Consider the following 17045-nt stretch of genomic DNA (forward strand, 5'->3'; position numbering starts at 1 on the left):
TGATTTTTAGTTTATAATAAATACATGAGAGAGCAATACTGAATATGGTTTCATATTTGTTCATTCAAAAGGCATTTTGGGAGCTTTCAAAGTGTAGTAGGCTGAATGTTGACGAACAAAAAGACATGTGCATACCCTAACGTCCAGAGTTTGTGAATGTGACCTTGTTTACAAAAAAGGAGTCTTTGACATTTTAATTAATTTGGGAGGGAGGAGGGGGAAAATTTAATTAATTTAAGGATTTTGAGATGAGAAAACCAGGGATTATTTGGGTGGATCCTAAACTCAATGACAAGTGTTTTTTATAAGAGATACACAGACTGGGGGGCCGGCCCCAATCCCAACTACTACGTGGACACCTGCCCCTCCCCCAGAAGAATTTATTTCAAAGGACAGCATTGACTCTGTAGCTCCGGGAGAGGGACAGATCTGATCGGAGCACAGGGGAGCAGATGAAGGGGAGGAGGAGAGAGTGGAGCACATCCTGACCCACCAGGCCGTGAGGACGATGTTCCTGATTAGAGCAGCCAGTCCACAGAGAGGACCACATGGCCAGCCCCACTATGAGACATGACGCCCCTCACTGACACACAGCCCTACAGGGGACAACACCGAGACACAGTGTGGGCATTGCACCCGATCTGATCCCGCCACACCAAGGCAAAACACTAAGGGGTGCAACAGAACAGCAAGGGAACGGAGCAGCGACGTCCTCAGGGAATGCTGAAAGTGGACTTTGGGGCCAGGGTGTGGTGCCCCACCAGACTGGACTGGAAAACACTCCTAAAGGCCAACAAACAATCCTTGAACTAACTACAAAAAGAGAGAGAGACACACACAGAGAAGAATACAGAAGAGGTGAAGGCAGTATGAATAGGGTTTGTCAGAAATTGAAGCCAGGCTGTCACAAGCCAGGGGATGTTGGCAGTCAGCAGATGCGCAAAAATGAATAAATAAATAAAGGGGAGAGAAAAGGAAAAAATGAAAGAAAGAAAGACGTCTCCTGGAGACCACCGAGGGAATGCAGCCCTCAATTCCATTCTTCGCGCCCCAGAACCCGGGGAGGGTGAGCTGGTATTGTCTCGAGCCACTCCGTTTGTGGCAATGTGGTATGGCAGTAGTTAGTTCTACTGGAAACTGACATCAGGTCACAGGTTCATATTTATGAATATTGATTACTACAGAAAATCAATCTGGTTCTTACCACAAAATATGTTAATTGGCTTACTCTGAGAGAAACCTTTAAAAGGGATCTTTTTATTTGTTTCTGAGAGACATAATAGGAGCTAATGCACCAAATAATGATTATATATACTTTACGTTGTTTCTCATTATAGAGAAATGTATGGATAACAAAGCCATCCGTGCCCCATAGCGCTCCCCCTGCCCCCGCCCCACCCCATCCACTAGACTCTCACGAGGGACACACGGCTCCATCTTTGAGGTCAACAGCATCCACCGAGATGTAACAAATGCCTTCTCTGAGTGGCTTCAGAACGTTTGCGGTAGAACAGAATTAGAAAATATGGAACCTTTTCCGGGAAGCCCCTTCACATTCTTTAAGAACTAGTCCCGGACCAAGGCCACAGACACGGGAAACCACATGCAAGCTAACACCCAGGACGCCGAGCACGTCCACCAGCAGATGCCAACCGGGAGACCGATGGGGTACCTTCCCAGATTTAACCGGTTTACGGCGGCTTAAGCACCGGGCTGCTCACAGAAAGGCTGGTGGTTCCAATCCACCCGCAGGAGAAAGATGAGACTGTGTGCGCTGGAAAGACTGACAGTCTTGAACACCAGTTCTACTCTGTCCCGTGGCGTCACTACAGGGCGGAGTCGACTTGGCAGCCAATGGGTTTCAACCCAAACCACTTTCTTCCTGAGGGCTGCCGGTGGAGTTGAACTGCTGACCTGAGGTTAGCAGTCTGATGTGTAACCAGCCGTGCAGCAGCAGCAGCACTGAGCAGCCTCACATTGCTCTACATGTGGATTGAAAATGGAAGGAGAGCCAGGCCCACTTTGGCTGTTGGTGGGCCCACTGGTTAGCCTTTCGGAGCAGACTTAATGATTGTGCCCCTAGGGCTTCTTTGTGAAAGGTCTGCCACCAACTGGGGGCAAGCTGAGGAGCGGGTGTTGCTGCTGTGCCCTCTCAGAGGGGCTAAGGGACTAAGCCACTGACCTCAAATCCCCGGCTGAGTAGCGTTCCCCTCGTCTGTGCATTTGTCCCCTGCTTCCTTGTGTTTTTTGCGCCAGAGTCTTGGTTGCTAACGTCCATGGCAAGATCTTGTGGGTCACATCCACTGGCGTTTTGTGAGAACTGAGATATTCCTGAGGGCAGCTCCCTGGTAGGGTCAGCCTTGCGGTCAGTGTCAGAGAAATATGGCAATGCAGGCCGAGAACTTCCATAACTGGTGTCTCAGGTTCCTAAACCTCTACTAATTAACCAGGGTGCCTGCTGCCTAAGTGCTCGTATTTGTGCTTGTAGCTGTTTTGTTTTTTCATCCCAACTTCTGGGGCAGTTACACGAGGTGCAACTTTCTTACTGACTCTCGGGGTCATATGAGGGGGGTTCAAAAAGTTCATGGAAAATTGGAATGAAAAGATAAAGGAATTTGTCCACGGTATTAAAAATTTCCCCCCACCATTTTTAACAGTTTTATTAATGTATAATACATTTCAATAGCTCAATCATATTATAAGGAGTTGTATAACTATCACCACAATCAATTTAGGAAATTTCTTTCTTTTTTTAAAAAATCCCTTTACTGGGGGCTCTTACAGCTGTTATAACATGCCATACATCCATTGTATCAAGCATATTTGTACATATGTTGCCATCATCATTTTCTAGACAATTACTTTCTATTTGACCCCTTGGTATCAGCTCCTCTTTTCTCCCCTGCTCCTCTCCCTTCCACCCTCATGGCCCCTTAATAAATTATCAATTATTATTGTCTTCGTATCTTACACTAACCGCCATTTCCCTTCACCCACAGTTATGTTGTTCATCCCCCTGGGGGTGGGGGGTAGGGGCTTATGCATCGATCATGAAGGCCCTAATGTAATTAAACTAGTTTCCAAAGATTGGAACCTTCACAGATGCCGAGATGCTATTTCTGTAAAAAGGTTAAAATATTTTGTAATTATTTAATTAAATCCCTGAAACATTAGATAAAAGGCTGTGATCTCAAGTTGACTACCACCAGGTCAATTCTGACTGATAGCGACCACACAGTCAGAGTAGAACTTCCCTTGTCGGTTTCCAAGACTGTACCTCTTTCTGGGAGTAGAAAGCCTTGTCTTTTTCCTGCAAAGTGGGCTGCTGGTTTCGAACTGCCGACCTTGCGGTTAGCAGCCCAACATGGAACCACTACACCACCAGGGCTCCTAATACAACAACAACCATCACAACAAAAAGCAGTGGTAGCTTTCTTTTAAATTGAATAATCTAAGAAAGACAGAGGCTAAATGGCTCTGCCTAGAATATTTGAGAAAATAGCTTCTGCACACCATTGCCTTTTGATTTAAGTCTATTGAATGACAAGCATAGATCTGACTCAATTTATGTCCAGTATTTGGACAATATTCCCAGAAATTACCTGCGTAGGAAATAGAACATCAGCAATATTTTTCTCACCACCCAAAAGCTTAATTTGTTTAAAATTAACAAAACTTATCCATTTCTTATTTTTAAAACTTATCCTTTTCTTAAGCTATAGGAGATTATAATTACGATAAATAAATATTCAATATAGAAAAATTCGTGGGTCCTTAAAACCAAATCTTAGAGTTCATAAAAAGTTAACAAATCATTTTCTCCCAAATGATGATGATTAATTATCAGGGAGTGCCTACAGGCAGATAAAGTTTTTAACTAATTATTATAATTCTTGAATGTGACCCTAAAGCAGCGGTTCTCAACCTGTGGGTCACGACCCCTTTGGGGGTTGAAAGACCCTTTCACAGGGGTCGCCCCATTCATAACAGTCGCAAAATTACAGTTAAGAAATAGCAATGAAAATAATGTTATGGTTGGGGGTCACTGCCACGTGAGGAGCTGTGTGAAAGGGCGGTTGAGAGCCACTGCCCTCAAGCGTTCTTCAGACACACCTGCGAGTCTTGTTAAGAAGCCTCATGATGCACTGGCTCAAGTGCTCGACTGTTGACTGAAACATCAGTGGTTCCAACCTACCAGCTACTCCGTGGAAGGAAAAAGCCCGGTGGTCCGATCCTGCTGATAAAACACCACCACCATCAAAACCATCCCACTACCATCGCATGGATACCAGTGCATAGGGACCCTGCAGGGCAGAGTATTGGGTTGGTACCGTCTCACAGCAACCCCATAGGAAAGAACAGAACCTTTGGGTTTCCCTGACTATAAATGTTTATGGAAACAGACTGCCTCAACTTTCTCGAACCACCGATCTTTCCGTTAGGCTGATGCTTAACCCATTGTGCCACCAGGACTCCTGTTAAGATGACAGCCTAGAAAACCCTATGGGTAATCTACTTTGTCCTATAGAGTCACTAGGATTCAGAATCGATTGATGCCATAGACTCACCTATGTGTCTCGTTGATGAAGGGTTCTGGCTGCGCAATGAATATGCTCAGAATGGGTTTTTGGGTAGCTCAGAGTTTCAGGTGTACAAACTTCAACATGTGGCTGTGGTTTCGCTGACAGCCACAGACGGCAGGTATCAGAAGTCCCTGGGCCTGCCACCTCTGGTCCCACTCACTCACCTGAGAGAGAGGCTCGGGAGGCGGTGGGGGCAGTGGAAGGTCTAACACGGGATCCGCTGGTGGGGGTGGGAAAGCATCTTCACAGTAGCTAATGCGAGCTGCGGGAGCATCGGCTTCCGAACCCAGAAAGGCCGCCCCACTGAAGTGGGACGCCTCGCGGGGTGCCAAATGCGGTGGATTCTGTGCAGAGGCTTTCTGTGCCTGGATTGTCCTCTGCTCAGCTTCGCTTATGTCTGCTACCAGATCAGCCATGAGCGCATCTAAGTCTTGGTCCTCCAGGGCATTTAAGGACTCTGGTGGAGGAAATGAGACGAATGAAAGAAGCTATTTTGTACCTGGAAAAACTGAAAACAAAAAAAAGGTAAAATTTTCCGAGTCATACTTAAATAGGGAAATCCTTATTTTGCTATGACTTAATAAGGAAGCCTGGACTTATTTTTTTAAATCATTTTATTAGGGGCTCATACAACTCTTATCACAATCCATACATACATCAATTGTGTAAAGCGCATTTGTACATTCATTACCCTCATCATTCTCAAAACATTTCCTCTCCACTTAAGCCCCCGGCATTAGGTCCTCATTTCCCCCCTCCCTCCCCGCTCCCCTCTCCCTCATGAGCCCTTGATAATTTATAAATTATTATTTTGTCATATCTTGCCCTGTCCGACGTCTCCCTTCACCCACTTTTCGGTTGTCTGTCCCCCAGGGAGGAGGTCACATATAGTTCCTTGTAATCGGTTCCCTCTTTCCTGCCCACTCTCCCTCCCAATGGTGATACCCTCCCAGTATCACCACTCACTGGTCCTGAAGGGATCATCCGCCCTGGAATCCCTGTATTTCCAGTTCCTATCTGTACCAGTGTACATCCTCTGGTCTAGCCAGACATGCAAGGTAGAATTCGGATCATGATAGTGGGGGCGGGGAGGAAGCATTTAGGAACTAGAGAAAAGTTGTATTTTTCATTGTTGCTACATTGCCCCCTGACTGGCTCGTCTCCTCCCCGAGACCCCTCTGCAAGGGGGTTTCCAGTGGCCTGCTAATGGGCTTTGGGGCTCCACTCCGCACTCCCCCCATCATTCACTATGGTAAGATTTTTTGTTCTGATGATGCCTTGTACCTGAGCCCTTCGACACCTTGTGATCGCATAGGCTGGTGTGCTTCTTCCATGTGGGCTTTGTTGCTTCTGAGCTTGATGGCCGCTTGATTACCTTCAAGCCTTTAAGACCCCAGACGCTATATCTTTTGATAGCTGGGCACCATCAGCTTTCTTCACCACATTTGCTTATTTGCCTGCTTTGTCTTCAGCAGTTGTGTCGGGGAGGTGAGCATCATAGAATGCCAATTTAATAGAAGAAAGTATTCTTGCTTTGAGGGAGTACTTGAGTGGAGGCCCAGTGGCCTGGACTTATTTTTATTCAGTAGCACACACACAGACAGAGATTTTGAGAAACAGTTGGATCTATCCATGTCTATTCTGGTGCCAGATCTTAGTTTTAGGAACGTAGGGGAGGAGAATATTGGAAAGGGATAGAAGTGGAATTCTCTCCACCTGTTTTGTAAGCAGTCAGAGGGCAACTGATTAAAAAAAATACATCTGACAGAAAGTGGGTCTCAATCAACTGGGTTTAATATGTTCCAAGACTGTGGAGAGGATGGAGCGCTCACAGAGTCCAGCGCTGACAAATACAACCAAGCAAGCGGAAACGCCAGCCCTTGCCATCAGGTCACAGCTGCCTCATAGTGCAGAAGATAAAGGCATAAATCTGACACGAACAGTTAAAACTTTGTCAGTCGATGCTCCCCCGCCCCTGATCTGGTTTCCAAATTTTCTGTATTTCTGGTTTGGTTTTTGTTCATTCATAGTAGGGTGTATCTCAGAGGTGTTATGTCACTGGAGGTCACCCTCTTGAAGCTGGTTGATATGCTTTTCCGTTTTCTGGTATATGAAACCCAGGCTTGATGGACCTATTGGGGCAGTGGTAGAATAAGGGACTTGGGGGGAGGGGTACGGTGGTGGTGGTAGTGGGGGGTGTGTAAAAGAGAGCTGATATCAAAGAGTCCCTGTAGAAAAAGAATGCTTGGAAATTGATTGTGGTAGCAATCATACAATTCTACGTGACATGATTGAAATAAGGAATGATAAATGTACTAAATCCCAACTAAAAAAAAACAAAACAAAAAAACCAACTGATAGCAACCCCCTGTAGACAGAAGTAGAAACCTCAGTGTTTACCACAGAACTGCTGCTGGCCTTGAACTACCAACCATACAGGTCACAGCCCAATTTATAACCATTACACCACCAGGGCAGCTACTGACAGGTAGCAGACATTAAAGCACTAACAGGACTTAAGAGTTAAAAATAAAAGTTTCATTAAATGATTAAAATGATAATTTTCGGAAGACAGTGAATTGGGAGCTAATGTTTAAAGGAAAATGTGGACCAAGATTTTCAGAATGAGGGCAGTTTACTCTGGAGTCCCTTCCAGGTGTGGGAAGTCGGCAGCAGACACACCGTCCAGAAGGTGGACCAGAGGGTGTGCTGTGGCGGGAGCGGTGTTGGCATGAGACGCTAGCAGAGTTCTGATCAGAAGTTGTTCAGCAGATCACAGTGCAACAAGCAAGGACTGGCAGATAGAGGAGCTGTGAGGAAGAGGATGCTAACTGCTATGGGAACGACAAACAGGAATGAGGAAAGAGCTGTGAAAATGAGGTTGACGCAGCAGCAGACAAACATAAAGATGTGTGAAACAACTGGACACCAAATATCACCACAGTAAACTCTTTGGAACCTATTAAAACAAAGCCAAACCACGTGCCCGGGTGTCAACTCTGACGCCTGGTGGCCCCACGTGTGTCAGAGTAGAGCTGCTTCATAGGACGTTTAGAAGTTGATGCCATGCCTTTCTGCCAAGCTGCCTCTCGGTGGATTTCAACCATCAACTTCTGGTTAGTAGATGAAGCCGTGGTTGAAGCCACGGCTGTCACTTCCACTATGACATGCTGCATTGACGGGAAGAGCTCCAGAGTGCAGCACGCTCACTCGAGTGTGGAACTCCAAAATGTGTACCAAGAATTCATTTTTCTCTAAGCTGTTTTTACATAGAATTTCATTATGGAATTAAGCTATACCAAATACACTCTTTTCAAAGAATATGTATGTAAAACCAATAAAACATAGCAATAATTTCCTAATGTTATCAGTTACATGGTGATTCTGTGGGCAGGTAGACAAATGGCCTTTTAATCATTTATAAAAATTTTAGGGTCAAAATTCCCATCATGATACTTACATGAATGATTTCCAAAGGAGGCTATACTCCTAAATTAATTAAATTGGAATTGAGTACTTCGGAATTAGGGAATCAGATAGATATGGACTCCATGCTGAAGGCTGTCACTAAATCTTGTGGTGATTTTGGGCAAAATGCGTGTACTCATTTTACCAATGTCTCTTTGCTTATCAATTATTATGTTCCATAGTTCCTCCCATTTAGAAATGTTTTGGATCCTCGGTACTGTGCTTAGGAAATATTAATTGATTTGAACTGAATTCAACTATTGACTAAATTTTTATTTTGATGAAAATGACTGAAGTACTGGGTTGTTATGACTGCGGTAAACAAGCGTATGCTATCTGTTACTGACACAACTTTACGAAGTTCGCTATTTTTTGAAACTTGATTCCATCATCATGATGGAAATGACTGTCAGGAATCAGTTTCTACAGCAAACTGAGGGGACACATGGGGCAAGAACAGGAGAAGCCTGCAAGGTATATTACCATGTATCACGATGGGCACCCCTAAAGATGACGAAGAAGGAGAGAGAACATAAGCGGAGCGAGTGACTAGAGTTAGCTTGGCCCTCCAGCACCTGACACGGGCCTGCTTCTTCCTGGCCTTTTTCTTTTTCGATCTTCGGTACGAACAATAGGCCTCATGCAAGAGTTGCAGTGAATTCTGGTTAATTTGGAAACTGTTACTTAGAGATTTATGGCAACTTAAGTAGCTTATGAGCTGAAGATCCCCGCTGTACTAAAAAAGCAGAGAAATTTATATGAAGAAAAGAAAGTGACAGAGTCAAGGAAATTTTTATTTTTTAAAGCCAAAGGGAGGAAATATATATAAACTAAAACATATTTCAAAAAATTCATTCATTTATTCTCAATGGTTATAAAATGGATAATTTATTACTATCCTTTAAGGGACATTTTCTTATTCATATTTCATTATATCACTCTATAGCATTATTCATAAGAAAAAGGACGATCTGAAATCCAGTACTTTAAAAATGATATTTACCATGCTATCTAGGTTTCTTTAATTCTCTTTTCAAACTACAGCTCCATACACATTTTTGTCCACCTTATGATTATAAGTCATATAAGAAATGATCATGCTTACCATTTAAATCTTTAAAGCCCACAGTGTAGTTAAATTCAGTTCTGGTAGTCCTTGTTTCAGGCGGAGGAAGGGTTTCAACTCCTAAACTCTGTGGAAATAGATACCCCCCCCCAAAAAAAAAATTATTCATGATATTGACATTTCACAACATACTTTAACCATTAAGTCAAAATATTTATTGTCCACACATTTTTTCCCTGTAGATATATTAAGAACCACATACCCACTTGAAAATGATTTATGTACTGCTTTTTTCTCTAAAGAAAATTCCAACTTACCAATTATTTGATACCATCTCAAAACAAAACAGAAAAACTGAAAATGATGAGAATGAGTTAGGGTAATTTAAATTTTAAGCATATTTTTAGATCTATATTCCAAGAATTGATTACACTTGTTCTTAAACATGAATGCTTTTATAATAGTGAATGAATCTCTAAAATGCTAATTTGTTTTGGTAAATAATATTCTTCATCCTTGAAATTTCAAAAGAAGAATTTATCATTATATATATGAGAAAACATTTAAAAATGTAATTGCTTCAATAAGTAAACACAAGATGTTTACTTGTGTTTTATTGACCATAGGAATGATAACAAACCATGAATAACCTTTTATGGAGCTGGAACTCTAGAACACTTCATGGTGCTCATGTGGAGCCTGTATATAGATCCAAAGGTAGCTGTTTGAACAGATCAAGGGAGTAAGGCATGGTTTGAAATCAGGAAGGATGTGTGCCCGGGGTGCGTTCTTTCTCCATGCTTATTCGATCTGTACGCTGAGCAAACAATTTGAGAAGTCGGACTATATGGAGAGGAACTCAGCATCAGGATTGGAGGGAGGATTGTGAGGCATGGATGGTACAATCTTGCTTGTTGAAATCAAGAGGACTCAGAACACTTGCTGATGAAGAACTGCAGGCTACAGCATGAATTGCAACTCAATGTACAGAAAACCAAAATCCTCACAATGGGACCAAAAGACATTATAATAAATTGAAGAGATTGAAGTTGTCAAGGATTTCATTTTACTCGGATCCATGACAAGTGTTCATGGAAGACAGTAGTCAACAAATCAAGTGATGTATTGTACTGGGCAAATCTGCTCCACAAGACAGCTAAAGTGTTGAGAGATCAACGATGTCTCTTTGAGGACTAAGGTGCATCTGACTCGAGCCACGGTATTTTCTGTCACTTCTTAGGCATGTGAAAGTTGGACGCTGAATAAGGAAGACCAAAGGAGAATGTATTTTATCATGATGTTGGCAAAGAATATGGAAAGTGTCATGGGCTGCCAGAAGAAGAAACACATTTTTCTTGCAAGAAGGACAGCTCGAATGCTTCTTGGAAGGGAGAATGGCGAGGCTTGGTCTCACATACTTTGAACTTGTTATCAGGAGAGACCAATCACTAGGGCAGGTCATCATGCCTGGTGAAGTAGATGGTTGGTCAAAAATGGGAAGACTCTCAGTGACATGGATGGATACAGTGCTTGCAACAAGGGGCTCAAACATATACTCGAGTATAACCCGAGCTCTTCAGTACATTTTTAATGCAGTTTTTGTGGTAAAATTAGGCACCTCGGTGGCTATTTGGGTCGACTTATATTCGAGTACATGCGGTACCAATTGTGAGGTTGTCACAGGAATGGGCAGAGTTTTGTTGTGTTGTACATAGGGTCGTTACGAGGGGGAACTGGCTGCATGGTACCTAACAACAACAACAAAAAGGGGAGAAAGACCACGAATCAAGAAGGTGAAAAATAAAATTAATTCATGCAAGTTGAAATCCAGGATAAAACGTAGAGGAAAATGACTACAATTTCAGAATTGATTCAGGAAAATGGATGGGGCATGCAGAAATTGATTAGAGAAAGCGGAGCTTCATGAAAAAAATTATGGGAAAAACCTCTGAACAAAATACTTTGTGGAAATGTGGTGAAGAAAGTAAATGGTGCCCGGCTATTAGAAGATACAGTGTCTGGGGTCTTAAAGGCTTGGGGATGAAACAACAGAAACGTGGGTGAAGGGAGACAGTGGATGATGTAAGATATGAAAATAATAATAATTTATAAATTATCAAGGGTTCACGAGTGTGGGAGGGTAGGGGAGGGAGGGGAAAAAAGAGGAGCTGGTACCAAGGGCTCAAGTACAAAGAAAATGTTTTGAAAATAATGATGGCAATACATGTATAAGTGTGCTTGATACAATTGATGTATGGATTATTATAAGAGCTGTAAGAGTCCCCAATAAAATAATTTATATAAAATAATACTTTGCGGAAAAAATTAAAAAAATTCATTACCTGTGTTTTTAAAGTTAGAATTCAGAGGTCTAACAGCAATTAGGTATTCAACTTTTTTCTTCAGTAATATAAATTTGTTCTAGTATTTTATAAAATTAGAATTAGTTATTTAACAAAATGTTAATGTAGAAATTTGCAAAGAATCAAACCAAACTCACCACCCAGTGAGTGACAGGTGAAATAATTCATTTTAGGGGATGTAAGAAGACACAAGCATTTAAAATTTAAATTGTTGTATATGTCTTTGGGTGTTTATCGAGGAAAGAAAAATTAGAGCTTCTAGTCTGATTGAGATGAAGTTTAGTTTTTAAAAATCCATTAAGTTCAAATCAAATCAGTAGAACAATAGGTAGGTTACAAGTATGGCAAAAATCTTGCCAGTGCTATGTGAGTGACTGGTTTGAGAATACTGCTTTATCCTGGACTCCGAAGTAACATTTGCTCAAAATTTCATTTCATTAGATGTTACCAATTCTTCATTCCTTCGAAATGCCTTCTGCAAAGCACTTTCTCTCAACAATGATTTGCTTACTCTGATGTGCAAAGAGGTTAAGAGAACTCCTCCTCCCATTTATCAATTTTCAGAGTAACAAGTTAGTCTCCTGGCAACTTCCAATGGTGACTAATAATGCACCTTTGCTTTTTTAAAATTCTAGGTACCATTATAAATTACTTAATTATGCCATGTTGAAATGTCAAAGTTTTCCTTTTTTATCTGTATCACTTTTTGTGGTAGTTACACAATTTTATGTCAGCTTGATAAATGAAGGGGTGGAGTCTAGCCTGCCAATCAGGTCACAGCCTGTTGATCCCTCCTTGTGGGCGTGGCCTTCTCATGAGGATTCTGGGACTTATTCTCTTCCTCCCTGGAGGTAGGACACACTCTCTCTGTGCCACCTTCCTGTTGACAAGCCATTAGGAGCCTGGGATAGTTAAAGTTTATTGTGCCAACCTGACACATGTGAGATTAATTGAAGGACAGAGAGATAAACGGCTCGGTGAGCCTTGCCTTTCTAGCTCTCGGGTCTCTTGTTCTCTGATGGTAGACCAGTGCAGTTGCCTTAGCCAGTTCCCTGCTTCAGCCGGCAAAGCTCACTTCCTGCAAGACATCCCTGAGGAGAAGTCACATGGACCTACCCTGATGCAGGCTGGGTGCTGGAGCAGCTGTGTGGAGACCCCTGCAAGCGCTGAGATGCTTACACATTCACTGACTCAGCTTTCCTCCTGCAGTCGGCATCATTGCGTGTTTTGTGAGATGGGGGAGGACTTTGTGGATTAGGTCAGACATATGGGCTAATGTTGGGCTTGTGGGCTTGGGTAGCACTGGGTTGGGATTTTTTTTGATGTGCACTTACCCTTTATGTAAAACTCTCTTATACATATGAGTTTCTATGGATTTGTTTCTCTAAAGTATCCAGACTAACTCAGAGTCACACTCAGAGAGCTGGAGGGGCATCATGCCAGCACAGAGATGCTTTCACCATCTCCAGATCCACAAGACCTTTCATCCACCAGCCTGTGACCTTCCTGCATTAGGCATCATTGCATGGGCTGTGTGAGTCTGAAGAGGAATGTATGGACTGGTATTGGGCATATAGGCTAACATCAGACTTACGGACTTGATCTGGACCAGGCTGGGATATTTTCCTAATATATAATTACTCTTTGATAGATAGCTCTTTACATATATGAGTCTCCCTGGATTCGTTTCTTTAGTCTACCCGGACTAGCACACTTTTTCTTTTATTGCTTCCAAGTGGTATGTCTTGCTTAGGAAAACTAGCCACATTTTGAGATTATACAAAGAGTTCTCCTGTGTTTTCTTACAAATGTGCTTTATATATTTATATTTTTATGTCATGGAACGCATTTGGGTGTAAAGTACGAGGAAGAAATCAGTGTTTTAGTTCCCAGATGCATTATCCCAACTCAATTTATTAAATTTATCAAATAATCCTCCTTTCCCTATTTATTAAGATGCCAACCCTATCATATTTTAAATACCTATAAATAAGAGTCTTTTAAAAGTTCATAGAAACATAGACCGAAAAAGATAATGGATTAGTTTCATGAACTCTTTGAAGCTCCCTCATAGATTTGAATCTGTTTCACTAATCTGGTTTAATATTATCATTAATTTTTCCCTCCAAATTTTCCTGGGTATTGTGCATTTACATTTCTGCTATATAAACAGTAGTCTTGACTTGGCTGCACTTACTTACAAAATATCCAGTTAATTAGATAATTTATGTATTGGCTTTCCCAGTGCCTGTATGTGTGTATCAGCAGTTTCCTACGATGCAGAGAGCTAGAAACCCAGTTCTACGGGGGGTTCTGATTCACTGCTATCCTGTGTGACAGAATAGAATGGTCCCCTTGGGTTTCTGAGGCTATACATTTTCACAGGAGCAGAAATGTCTGATCTCTCCCACAAACCAACTGGTGAGTTCAAACTGTTGACCTTTTGATTTGCAGTCCAATGTTTAACCAACTATGCCATCAGGTCGCCTTGGTAAGATAAATAAATAGATAGACTGATGATGGATGAATGGGTGGATGCACAATGGATAGGTATATGTGTGTATGGACAGATAGAGAGATAGGTAGATAGGATCTCTGGTGGGGCAATGGTTAATGCACTTGGTTGCTAACCAAAAGATCAGAGGTTCAAATCCACCCAGCCACTCCACAGGCAAGAGACGTGGCAGCCTGCTTCTGTAAAGATTTATAGCCTCAGAAACCCTATGGGGCAGTTCAACTCTGTCCTGTGGGGTTGCTAGGAGACAGACTTGACTAGGTGTCAGTGGAATGGTTTGGGTTTACATATGCACACAGAGAGGCATATGTGTATACATTAAAATATAATTGTTTTAGTTGATTCTTTGTGCTTTCTAGGATAGTACTGTGGGCACTATGTTGACTTCTAAATTGCTTCCCGAGGAATTTCAAATTGCTTACGTCTAAAAGTCTTTGCTCCAAGATTTCATCTGTCAGCACACTTAAAAAAAAAAGCATCTTATTGGGGGCCCATACAGCTCTTATCACAATCCATGCATCCATCCTTGTGTCAAGCACATTTGTACATGTGTTGAGATCATCATCTTCAAAACATTTTCTTTCTACTTGAGCCTTGGTATCAGCTCCTCATTTTTCTTACCTACCTTACGAACCCTTGATAATTTATAAATTGTTATTTTGTCATGTCTTACACTGACCAATGTCTCCCTTCACCCACTTTTTTGTTGTCCGTCCCCCAGGGAGGGGGGTTATATGTAGATCCTTGTGAACACTTGTAACTTGTCTAAAGTGGGCAAAAGGAGGAGGAAAGGGAAAATGATAGTGATTTTCTGTTGTTTTGGCAGCTTTAATATGAGGGGCTTCAAAAGTTCATGGGAAAATGCCATTATCTTTCAATTCCATTTTCCCTATTAACTTTTTTTTTTAAGCCCCTTGGTTCCCAGATTCTGATGAACTGTAAACGAATGTGGGGGAGGGGCACTTCCTAGCATCACAAACATATCCCTTCCTTCCTCTATCTCCCCAGAGTTCACACAAACTGAGGCACAAGGCATGCTGTATGGTATCGGGCGGAGAAGTGCATGATCATGGGCGGACAACTCAGTCAGCGTGAGTGCTCAAAGAGGAACAATTCTTGTTCCTTCTCTTTCCTTTCCTCTAAATGTGACCTAACCCTTCGCGGAAGCTGTGCAAGAGAGAGATGTCTGGAAACGAAGCCTTCAGGGCATGTGCTCCAAACTCTCCTCTTTCTCACGGCTGCTTCTCTGACACTGTGTGTAGAAGGCATGAAACCTCTGGGCAGTGCAGCAGCGGACACACTCAGCTGCTAACTAAAAGGATGGAGGTTGCAGCCCACCCAGAAACAACGCCGAAGGGTCTGACCCTCTCCTTCCCCAGAATCTGCCATTGAAAATCATGTGATCCTACTAGGATGCATAGGGGACCCCCAGGGGGTGGAGGCAACTCAATAGCAAGTGGTGGCAGTTGTTGATGTCCATCGCCATCAGGTGGATTCTGACGTATGCAGACTGCACCCGTGCAGACTAGAACTATTGCATCGAGTTTTCCAGGCAGCAGAATGCCAGAAGTTTCTTCCCAGGAGCCTCTGAGAATGGGGCCAAATCACTAACAGGTTGGCTAGTCGTTGAGCACTTATCTGTTTATGCCTCCCAAAGAGTACCTGTAGAAGAGGTATTCATAAGCATGAAGTGGGTGCCTGTCCCAATAAGTATCATGTGGGGGGTTTTCTAAGATACGAAATTATTGCTATTCATTACAGAAATTTAGAATGATCAGAAAACCAAAGGGAAGGCAAGTAAAACTGAATACACACTGACCTGGTTAATTATATTATTTAGAAATTCTGTCTCTCTATTTTCAAATCAATCTCTCAAAGACTGAGAGATATTAAAAACTCTCACAACTTTTATTTTCTGTCCTCGCATCTTTCTGTCTCTCACTTTGCTTTATAATTTTTCCATATAAAGGTCTATGACCAGTAAAACTTGAATTTGATTTACAGTTTCTGCTGATAAAAAAGCATGATTCTTTCCTAAGTTAGGGTGTTTTTATTTTGGTGGTGGTTGTTGTCATGAATCTTCCTTTGATTAATGGTGTGATTGCTATTTCATCCCTATTGACTTTTTGCTCGATTTATGAATATATCATGGTCCATATTAAACTTTCAACTTCTCTGATTCCTTTTTATGTAAGTGCTCCCCCTTTATGGAGCATGGATTGTGGTTTCTAACCCAGATTTTTGCCTTTACTGGTCACAGCCTTCCACAAACCTGGTGCTCAGAATTTAAGCTGTAATATTGTTCCCTCCTCCAGTCTTAGATTTTATTATTTATAATTCTTGGATCACCAAGACAGGTGTGCTTCTTTGGTGTGGACTTAGTTGTACATTGTTTGTGTAAACTGTGTCAGTCACTTAAGTTTTTAGTCTGTACAAGTCAACAATTCATGTATTTTGGTCTAAAAAGCTGCTGTATACATGCATAGGGGCTTTAAAATTCTAATCTATTGACTAAGTTAATATTATCAAGAAAATTGCCATATGCCTCATAGGTCTGATTTTTAATGTCTCTAAAATGAACCAGGTTCATATATAAACCAAAGATATATGAATAGATTTTGAGCCCACACTTAACTGTAGCGCTCATCTAAGAATGAATAGGTCTTATGAGTGGTCTTACTCAATACTTGCCCTCATGAAGTGATCACGGAAGATATGGGCGCTAAAGCAAAAGTGTAGTGAACAAATTAGCTAGTGGCTGGCTGTCAGAAAGGCTAGCATCTGAGATTTTAAAAACTTGTCTCAACACTCACCTTTTAACCAGCACCCTGTCTAATCTAAACCTAGTGTGTAAAATTTTGTCTCTCGTAGATTAAGAACACACTTGAATTTTAATAGTACTATAAACTAGATCCTCAGGGAGATGGATGGACAGTGTGGTTGCAACATAGGCTCAAACATAATAACAACTGTGAGGATGATACAGGACTAGTCAGTGTTCTGTTGTGTTGTACAGAGTTGCTATGAATTGGAACCAACTAACAACAAAA

At 42.0% G+C, this 17045-nt stretch overlaps 1 protein-coding gene across 1 annotated transcript in view; it reads right to left on the bottom strand.

Annotated features, from left to right (window-relative positions):
• The window catches only part of LOC101658309 (amyloid beta precursor protein binding family B member 1 interacting protein), a 74991-nt gene that overhangs the window by 53777 nt on the left and 4169 nt on the right, over positions 1-17045 (bottom strand). The window contains exons 2-3 of the mRNA XM_004716114.1: positions 9157-9244; positions 4748-5040 (exon numbers count right to left, since the gene is read on the bottom strand). Coding sequence (XP_004716171.1) covers positions 4748-5040; positions 9157-9244 — 381 coding nt within the window. The remainder of the gene's footprint in view (positions 1-4747; positions 5041-9156; positions 9245-17045) is intronic.

The sequence above is a fragment of the Echinops telfairi genome, unplaced genomic scaffold (genome assembly GCF_000313985.2).
Source record: "Echinops telfairi isolate 266 unplaced genomic scaffold, ASM31398v2 ScPeMD7_7461;HRSCAF=8499, whole genome shotgun sequence".
In the NCBI taxonomy this organism is placed as follows: Eukaryota; Metazoa; Chordata; class Mammalia; order Afrosoricida; family Tenrecidae; genus Echinops; species Echinops telfairi.